The sequence below is a fragment of the Montipora foliosa genome, chromosome 12, assembly GCF_036669935.1.
Source record: "Montipora foliosa isolate CH-2021 chromosome 12, ASM3666993v2, whole genome shotgun sequence".
Classification (NCBI taxonomy): Eukaryota; Metazoa; Cnidaria; class Anthozoa; order Scleractinia; family Acroporidae; genus Montipora; species Montipora foliosa.
In genome coordinates, this window is record NC_090880.1 from 33,815,922 (window position 1) to 33,826,053 (window position 10,132).

The 10,132-nt window shown below is 38.4% G+C and overlaps 3 protein-coding genes across 3 annotated transcripts in view; 1 reads left to right on the forward strand and 2 right to left on the reverse strand.

Annotated features, from left to right (window-relative positions):
* The first annotated feature begins 722 nt into the window (after window positions 1-722).
* LOC137980546 (gem-associated protein 6-like) lies at window positions 723-1,440 on the forward strand. The gene has a single exon (XM_068828007.1). The coding sequence runs from the start codon at window positions 752-754 to the stop codon at window positions 1,301-1,303; it is 552 nt and encodes a 183-aa protein (XP_068684108.1). The 5' UTR covers window positions 723-751; the 3' UTR covers window positions 1,304-1,440.
* Window positions 1,441-2,584: 1,144 nt separating this feature from the next.
* Window positions 2,585-8,293, reverse strand: LOC137980543 (adenosine 3'-phospho 5'-phosphosulfate transporter 1-like). The gene is made up of 2 exons (XM_068828004.1): window positions 7,796-8,293; window positions 2,585-4,673 (listed from the first exon to the last, which is right to left on the reverse strand). Exons 1-2 carry the CDS (start codon window positions 8,067-8,069, stop codon window positions 3,583-3,585), a joined length of 1,365 nt encoding a protein of 454 aa, XP_068684105.1. The 5' UTR covers window positions 8,070-8,293; the 3' UTR covers window positions 2,585-3,582.
* A 1,621-nt stretch (window positions 8,294-9,914) lies between these two features.
* LOC137980544 (adenosine 3'-phospho 5'-phosphosulfate transporter 1-like) overlaps window positions 9,915-10,132 on the reverse strand; it is an 8,002-nt gene continuing 7,784 nt past the window's right edge. The window contains 1 exon segment of the mRNA XM_068828005.1: window positions 9,915-10,132. This exon segment is cut by the window's right edge and continues 863 nt beyond it. Coding sequence (XP_068684106.1) covers window positions 10,060-10,132 — 73 coding nt within the window. The 3' untranslated portion in view covers window positions 9,915-10,059.

Sequence of the window (10,132 nt, forward strand, 5' to 3'; positions counted from 1 at the left end):
GTTCCTTTCCTTTCCCTTCCTTCCCGTGCCATGAGGTCTGAAGGATACACAGGAAGAAGGAACCGAATTGAAAGTCAAGGTTCACATTTTTACAAGGTTGACAATCAGACGTAGATTGAACTTGATCCTACTCTGGTTTGAAGAAATTTAAATGTAGCTTAAAAATTTACAATTCGACACTGCTGTCTAGTGCCCTCAGTTAAGGCTGTTATAGACAGGGGTGTCGAAACTTTGGGTCTTTGAATTGTAAATTCGTTTTAAGTACACCAGACATCTGACGAAAGTCGTTCAAGATGTCCGTGCAATGGTTCATTCCTCAGGCGTCAACAAAATTTTGGTCTCTCAAACCTAGTGTACCCGCTCACACCCCGCTCTCTCCCTGGCCTGCGAGCAGCACGCGCTCTCTTCGCGGTGCGAGGGAGAGAAAGAGGACTTCTCTCCTACCTCGAAAAGCGAGCCTGCTCGCGGGCTACTCTCTCGCCCGAACGGTTGATGTGAGTGGTTGCGATTAAATATGGGATATGATATGGATAACATCGAAATGGTTAGCTTTCGTAAATTGTTCTGGTGACACTACCTTTTCACAATTTTTTTGCAAAAAACAGGAGATCATTTGGCACCTTGTATACACAACATTTTAAGTGTCTCACCTTATTTTGTGATAACCGTCCCTTTCCCAGGCTTCCCGTGGGTAAACCAAAAACAATTTTGTGTGTCATCATACATAACCTACTTATTGAGTGAGATACAAATGGCGGACAAAAAGACCGCAAAGTGGGGTACACTTCCCATCCAAACGTTACGGGAATATACGGACAAAAGAATCATTATTTACTTTGCTAACAGTTGCAAGAAAGTGGGATGGGTACACGCTATCGATCCAGTAACTCGCGCAGTTGTTTTGGAAGAGGAGAACGAAAGCTCTTCTGGCGGTAATTCAAGGAAGCTTGCTTTTGTAATGGGACATGCCATCTCACATGTTATCTTGGAGGAGGAAGATATTTACCCAAAGGAAGGTCTTCGACGTGAAATAAATGAGCTTATTGAATCCCGCAAAACTAATGAGTATTCGAAAGATGAACTGTCGAAGCTGAGAGAAGAAATGATTGAGTGGCTGACTCTAAACCGAGTTCCCGTGAGTCAGTGTCCTGACAATGAGGCGGTGTTATCAGTGATGGGGGTTTTGTTTCTGGAGCCACCTTATGACTCCGAGTGCTGTAGATGCAGTAATGAGATAATACTGGATCGCGTTCAGAAGCTTATAAAGGCGAAACAAAACCACGTTACAATTACATGTAGCTGATAAGCTGTGGAGTAAAGAGGACAGTCTTTTATCATTTGGTCATGTCTGTGCCACTACTAGGGTACAACCGGTCTTATTGCCTACAAAGAGACTGCTAATACCTTAGATTAGTCGCAATAATATTGCCTGATATATTATTTGTTCTCTGTATTTCCCTGCTCTGTACAGTAGATGCTGATGCTAAATTCATGTTAGTTATTGCTTTTTGGCAGTATTTTTGCAGAGGGATGGAGGCTAGGCTTGGTGATAGGTTGAAGACAAAACATGGAGTACCCAAATGAAGTACCCTTTTAAAATAGTTTAGAAGGAAAAAAAAAAGTTTTTCAAAGTTGAAATTCCAAGCAAAGGTTGTCCGATTCATGAAGGAAAAATTTCAATCATTGTAAAACCTACCTCTCTTCTTCCATGTCCGATGTTTAACTAAGCATGTTTACTATTCTGGGTAGTGGCCAGTGGATTATCTTTCTTCAAATGGTGGCCAGCCGCTATGAGATCTTCACCACTGAGCCATGAAAGCTTGAAATCATTAAAGCGTATGCACAGTTAAAGGACATTCAACTTTGAAAAATGATTTTTTAACTTCTAAACTATTTTTAGGGGTGCTCCGTGGAGTAGTACTCCAAGTTTTGTCTTCAATTAAAAATTATATCAATATCGAAAACTGTGACTTGGTAATCAATTTTCAAATGTGATACCCATTCTTTATACAACACCAAATTTGTTCATTTAAAACCACCAAAACGACCCACGATGCTAGTGAATTTCCAAATTGGAAAACCTCTTGTTTGCTATACAACTGTTACTCCAACCACCAGAACCCTATGGAAACACTTTGATTGTAAAATAGCACTATGTGTTAGCATTCAGATCACTGAGTGACTCAGTGCATGAAACATGCAAGGCACTACTGTAGCTTGTTTTAGCTAAATAAAAATGCACTGTAACCCAAAACCTTGCATGAAAATATACTCAAAGTCATTCCCAGGACCTCTCCTATGGCTTCTAGGCTGAGGTGTGGGTGGGACAGGAGAAGCCCAGAAGCCAAGGGAGAGATCCTGGGTATGAGGTTAAAAGATACTAATAGATCAACAGCTCTCAAAAACTGAGAGGCAAGTCGAAAGGGTTTCACTCATTAAGAGATAAAAAGTATTTTAATTAATCTCCTAATGAGTGAAACCTTCTGGGCCTGCCTCTTAAGGTCTCAGTTTTTTAGAGCTGTTGATCTATTACCGTCTTTCAAACTCATTCCCATGACCTCTCTGGGGTGACAAAGCATTTGGTGCTGAGTAAATAAACTTTATTTAAAAAGTCGGTAAGACCACTGCTACTAATTTGCATTTTATTTTGACTGTTAACTGGCAACAAAAAACCTCATATTTCACATTTGAGGTTTACAATATTGAATTTTTTTCCATTATAATCATTCAAACATCATTGCCTTTTTTCCCTGCACCAATTAAAATAACCCTTAACTTGGCACCAACAGAGAAGATAACCTTCCAATTTGACAACAGCCACAGAGCGACCTAAACTACTAATTTAAATTTAAATGATTCTTTTTCAAAAATCTGACATGGGTAGATACATGCACATATTTAAAATGACAGTACAATTTTCCCTCTCCTCTTGAGGCCCATGCACTCAGATAATTTTGCTGAGAACGATGTATTGACCATTTTACAGTCTCCCATTAGTGCTGGGATAATTTACAAGGCATAGACATGCATGTACAAGTGAAAACTCGTTTTCACACATGTACAATGTCATGTTTTATTTTACTGCGCCTATTGCACATTTCTCACTGAGGCACTATACATGTTAATTACATGGTATTCAAAACCCTAACCCTAAAATCTCTTGCGTGAAAAGTCACAGAAAATCGCAAAACTTTTGGCCGTCAAGTGGCACCTTGCATCAACCTGTTGTCTCAAAGTAATATTATTAACTATAAAGCCAACTGGTACTTGAGGATTTTTTTAAGGAAAACTATGTCGATCTGTAGCTTTGAAACTTTGCTTAACCTGGAATGTCTAAACATACATACTACCACATTTTGCTGCTTAACTCATGCAATTATTATAGAAAACATTCATATTAATATTTGTACATTTAGAAAATCCTGTCAAACAAAGTAATGACACAAGGGCTGAGATATCCACAGAGTGGGTTTGAAATAAGAACACCATTTTAGTTTGCTGTATAATAAAATTATTATTCATCCAGTTTAAATATTTTTTTCTGACATGGGATAAAAAAGAGAAGACCCATGTAAAAATTAATCATCCCTTTGATGAAGGCATTGAGCGATACCTTGCATACACACGCAAAAACAGGGCAACAAACACAATAATGACACCAAGAATTGCCTGGGCAGACAATGGATGATGATAAATGATGCAAGAAAGCATGATACTCAGCATCATTCGAATCGTCATGATGATTGTGAAGACAACTGGTCCAAATGATTGAATGGTGTAAAAAATAAAGAGCTGACCAGTAGCTGACGCTAAGGAAAGGATAAAAGCATGGACACAGAATGCTGGGTGACTCATCATAAATGCAACCGCTGACAAGAAATTCCCACCTTCAATCATTGACCAAATAGTAAGTAGACAAGAAAACAAATTTGTTCCAAACATCATTTGGATGGTGGACATCTTGTATGTTGTAAACAGCTCTGACTGCCAATTAGAAGTAAAGCTATCAAAAGCCATGTATCCTATGAGAATAATAGCTCCAGCAAAAGATGTGGCAACTGAGGTGGGCCTTCCTGTTGGATCTGCTGCCAGAAGAAACAGGCTGACACCAGCAGAGAGAAGCACAGCAACAACATACTCAAAATAGGGATATGTCTTTTTAGAGACAATTTTCCCCATAAGCATGACAGGGATGATCTTTGATGCTTTACATAGAACTTGAGTTGGGAAGCTAACAAACTTGAGTGCCTCATATTGACACCAACTACTCATTATATTGGAAAAAGACGAGTAAAAATATTTATACAGGGGTGCAGTGTGCCGAGGCTGACGAGTGACTGCAACCATAAATGAGGCCACTATAAGTGCGAGAACACGATTTACAAACACTAAAAACTGAGAGTTGGCAAAGTTGACCTCTTTGACAGATCCATCAGTTTGGAGTTCTTCATACTTTTTTGTCATAATTCGTTCTTGCAAGACTCCCCATGTGAGGTAAGAAAGTTGCAGACCACCTGCACAAAACAGGAGCTTTACTGTAGTCTGGGAGAAGCTAGATGGAGAAGGGACATCATCCTTTGGCATTGGTTTGACAATACCTTCTTCAATGTCTGGAGAATCTCGTGGTGTACCAAACACACACAGCTGAATGGAGCGAAATAAACACCCAGTTCCTGTCGAAAAAGATGTGAGTTAACACAAGAAGTAGAAACAGTCACATTAAATTCCAGTTAAAAAAGCCTTATCTTTGAAACTGGCAAGGCTAAAAGTACAAAATACCCTGCCACTTCACAGTTATATCCCCTAAAGGTAAAATATGCAGATACGCAATCATTGTGGATAATCATATCTACCCGTAGAAATACATTTCCTACTTTTTCTCAGGGAGGTGCATTCTTTTCCACTGCAGCATACCTGCATATCCACTTAGGAAAACACTTCATATATTTGGCAACTATTAAATCACCCAAGTGAATGTGGCTAGTGATGTATAATTATTTACCAAGCTACAAAGCAACGAGGTAAATATCTACCACTAGTCACCTGCACCGAGGTAAATAGTTGTTTTAGTATGTTACAAAAACAGTAAATAGCACAAAAAGATGATTTTAACTCCTTTATTCCTGCAAAGATAACAACATTTTTGGGCACAAATTCCACGCAAATTGCTCTGAGGTGAATAGCAAAGGATATCCAGCATTTGAGTAGCCAATTAGCATGTGCGTTCAACACTATCACTGTTTAGTATTGACCAATATACTAAACAGTGATACAAAATGAGTGCTTGCCATGTATCTCTAGGTCCTTCAGGGGTTTTCTTCAAATTGGCAGGGTATTTATTCTCCAGTTTTATACCACTATATTTACTTTAATAATAAGGGAGGGGGACAAAGGGGTCTGCAGAAATGCAGTATCGGTTAATTTTTAGTGTGGTCTTTCGAGAATTGTAGTCCCTATGGAAAGCGGTTCTGTTATGTTTTGGTTCACGGTATTTGGTGCAGAAATTATGTCAAAGAATTATCAGACTTTTGGTTGCTCCAGGGTTGAAATTGGAAACTCTACAACCTTCCTCCTTGATGCGAGATCATGCTTTGCAAGCACGATTAATTTTAACAGTCGTTTGCTGGAGGATGATGCGTGACGGGGTGGACTCATTGCGATAGTCTCATGGATCTCTCCAAAGCGTTTGACGTTATTCAGTATCCACTCCTTCTTTCTAGAGCTCAGGGCCTATTGCATGGATGGCGCTAGTTGTGCTCTTCTTAGAAACTCTCTCTCTTGTAGATCTCAGAGAGTTAAGGTCAGTCACACTTCCTCCTGGGATAGTGTCACATGTGAGGTGCCACAGGTGAGTGTGTTAGGTCCAATGTTATTCAGAATATTTCAAAAATTAGTGCACATGCTTCAGCTGAGTGGTTTAAATGCTTTCGTGCATTTGGAAATCCAATGAAGCACAATGCACGAGTTTTTGAAATTACTTCTCCAACAAAAGAAATTATAATTTCAATCACTTTTTTCAAGGCAAACATTTTTTGTACACCTCATAGTTGGTCAGAAGCACGTGAGAGCTGTGAGCAAGCACTTGCTGCTGTTAATTGATTTTAAAACATGTGTTTGAAATTCATTTAGTGAATCTACAAGTAGTGTTTCATTGGGTTTCAAACTAGTATGGGTGACTAAAATGGAGTTATGCAATTGGCTCATTAACTTAAGGAAACGTTTTTATTTCCTTTTGACACCCAAACTGGCCTGAACCAGCCAGACTTAGTATTTTACTCTGTCTAATGCCAGATGATTTTACTTGTCAATGGGGAACCCCCCGGGAGTCAATGGGTTAATGATGTTTTCGTCCATGTGAAGAGGGCCAAGCTGAATGCTTATGCTGATGGTCATCAGGTGTACTACTCCCATGTCGATCTAGGGACGTTACATGCATGCGTATCTCATGATGTCAGAGTGGCCAATCAGTGGTAGCATCACAATGGGATGTTAGTTAAGCAGTACGGATTATACTTTTTTGTTCCCAGTAGACGATACTTAACTGATTTTTGGAATGGATATAGATAATAAGCTCGATTATACTAGTCATACAGTCAGTGTATATCTAATGTGTGCAAAAACATCAATAATCAATTCAATGTTTTGTTGCGCTTTTGAAAACATACCCAGAGACACCTACAATATTCTACCACATTTTTACTACTGCTTTACTTTCTGGCATTTTTGAAGGGCACGCAGTACGGATAACATGGAAGCACTATTTTTTCCTATATGACAGTCTTCTTACTAGAGTCGACTCTTCTTCCTTATGAAATAAGCGCATGCAGAATTTTCTTACGTTGTGATATAAAAGTATGTTTGCATTTCCCCCTCTTTTTCCGGCTTGTATGAAAAATATGTTTGCACTCTGGACTTCCTCTCATGATCTTCACAGAAATTATATTCTGACAGTTAGTAAACCTAGAACAACTACCCATGGCCTTAATTCGATTCCTTATAATTTTCTCAGCAAAGCTGTGGAATACACTGCCTGATTCTATTTGTACCTGCACACCCACAGACTTTAGGAGGAAAATCCAGTGCTGTATCTTTGTGTAGTCACTTTTTGTTTATACATAATTATAAATGTATCTGCAAATATTATGCTTTTAGTGTTTCATGTATATCGTTTTTTTCTACTTATTAGTCCTCGAAAATATTAGCTCCTGTAAGCTACTCTAAAATTTGAGAGAAAACAAACTTAATGTATGTATGTATGTATGTATGTATGTATGTATGTATGTTTGCTGTACTGCCAAAGGTAATCCGTGTGTGCAGAGCGACACGCAGAAGAAAGTATAAAACATATTAATTTTGGTTTTGTTATTTACCTGTTTATGAATGCAGTATTTTGGTATTTGCCAATTTTTTTCACGGAAATGCGGGGTTGGGCAACCCCCAATGTCCCCTTCATAAAGAATATCAAGTATTTATGTGTCAATGAATCAATGAGTCAGTGAGTTAGTGCAGTTACCCTAACCCATAAAATGAAAGCTAAAATTTCCGAGAGTGCTTAGGCCTAATCACTGAAACGAGGGCTTAGGCTTAATCAATAAATTAGTGCTATATTGACTGTGAGTATCATTGACTCATTGACCATTTGACTCATAAATCATGGGACCTCCTTAATAAAGCGTAGACCATTAGCGTCAAGTTTTAGCGACAAGCTAGTAGGTCATTTCCCGAACTTGAGATGGGAACATAACTCTTTGTCAACCCTTTACGGGACGATAAACAAACATTAATCACTATTTACCGCTTCTTTCATTAAAGTTTGAATTCTTGAGCATACGAATGAAGAAAGCTCCTGGAACGATGATTGTTGCATATCCAAGTAGGTTCCACATCAGGTTTTTCACCCAGTTGTCTGCAGTCATAGCTGCATCGTCTTCTCCATTTTCCTTGGCAAGATTCGCTGCTTTAATACTCTCTTTGTTTCCTACTGCTTCTTCTGTTTCAACCAAAAGTCCGCACAGTGTCAGAGAAAGTAGAAATACAGCCATTTGGTCTGCGGGGATGAGGTTCAACATGCTGGAGTTCTGCTGGTATCACCAAAAAATATCCAGTAGAATGCCACAAGCGCTGCAACCAGTTATCTCAAGCGATCAAGAAGTCTATTTACGACACGTTGCATGTATGAAAATTCTTTACATTGGCTTTAAACAAAGATCATTTTCGTATTAAGATAAATATTCATAAAGATTGCCACGTCCAAGGTAAGCAACATCACAGCATTCTGCTACTAGGAGCAACTATATGAGTGCCTACACGAAGTAGGTACCAAAATACTGATTCCCAGACTAATCCCAGTCCTCTGTATTATTCAACTTATTCCAAAATGGTCGCCATTTTAGCATTTTGGCATTTTACAAAACAAGTCACCAGCTTCCTATAGACCACAAGGGCTTCATCTGCAGTCGAAGGATAACTCAGTCTTTCGTCCTCCTGATTCTGTAGGCTCTTCAAATTCTTGTTTCCGAGTGGGTTGAACAACACATTTCTTTGGCTATTTCAATGTCCTCTCTTGACGTATCCGTTTTGCAATCCAAGGTGTTTTGTAATTGAGGGAGAAAGAATAGGACATCTGGACGACCTGGTGGCGATTCCGTGTTTGTGGACGGGCGAATTTTATGCAAATTCCAGTGCCGTTGAAAGAAAAAAAGTCTCGCCTTGAAAAAAAAAAAGTCGCGAGTTGAAAAAAGAAGTTACGAGTTAAAAAAAAAGTATCATGTCTCTTCCAGGTCGCCGTACATAGTTGCATTGGCAAAGGAAAATTGTTTTGACATGAATATCTGGGAACTTGATATAAATACAAAAAACTTGATGTATAAATATATCGTTTGACATAAATATATGACAATTTGATATGAATATAAGAAACTTGACTTAAGCTTTTGACGCCTAAACCGGCCTTACTCTGTCTAACGCCAGACGATTTTACTCGTCAATGGGGAACCCAGGAGTCAATGGGTTAATCACTCAATGAAAAACTATGTCCCATTAAGCCTTTGACGCCTAATTATGGATGTATAGTTCAGACATGAAATTGGAAATCTTGATATTTTGTCACATTCACCTTGCGTGCAAAACTTTAGACATGCGTTACTCACGCACCTTGCATCAACCTGTTGTGTCAAAGCAATTAACTACAGCTTAAGTATTTCATTTCAGGATAACTACATCGATCTTTAGCTTCGAAACTCTACTTAAGGTGATTTCTCAGTATTGCACTGCGCATCCTGTACTGCGCTTGTACTCTTAAACGAGCACGGTGGCCTATATTTTTTATTTCATACCCCCCTAAGAACAAAAAAGAAAATTTAAATTTATCGGAAGGCAAAAACGATATGGCTAAAATCGTACACAAAGCCCTTACCCAGGGATGTAAATTATGATCTTGAAAACAACGACTCGAGAAACGTTTTGAGTGGACGTCGTTTTAAGTTGAGTGATTTTTCCATAAACTATATAAGGCAGTGTTCCATATGCTCTAGACTTTCTACCCATCAGGTGTTTTTTCAAATATTATTTTTAAAACCCGATCGTTTAGCTACTGCAAAATGTACCCTGAGCCGATGAAATAACACGCGTGATTAGTATCAGTACAGGCATCGTTGGGGTAAGAGATTGACCTATTATATCTCTTAAGAAAGCTCGGTGACATATCTTTTTTATTGTAGTTCTCAAAACAGGGATTAGTGGGGAACATTCAGGAAAGTTTCAAGAAAATCGTTCAACAACTTTTTTTTCTGAGGAATCACCTTAACCTGGACACTGAACATACATAGTACCACATTTTGTTGCCCAACTCATGCAATAATAGAAAACTTTCCTATTAATATTTGTACATTTAGAAAATCCTGTCAAACAAAGTAATGACACAATGGCTGAGATATGCACAGAGTGGGTTTAAATAAGAACACCATTTTAGTTTGCTATATAATAAAATTATTATTCATCCAGTTTAAATATTTTTTTTCTGACATGGTATAAAAAAGAGAAGATCCATGTAAAAATGAATCATCCCTTTAATGAAGGCATTGAGCGATACCTTGCATACACAAGCAAAAACAGGACAACAAACACAATAATG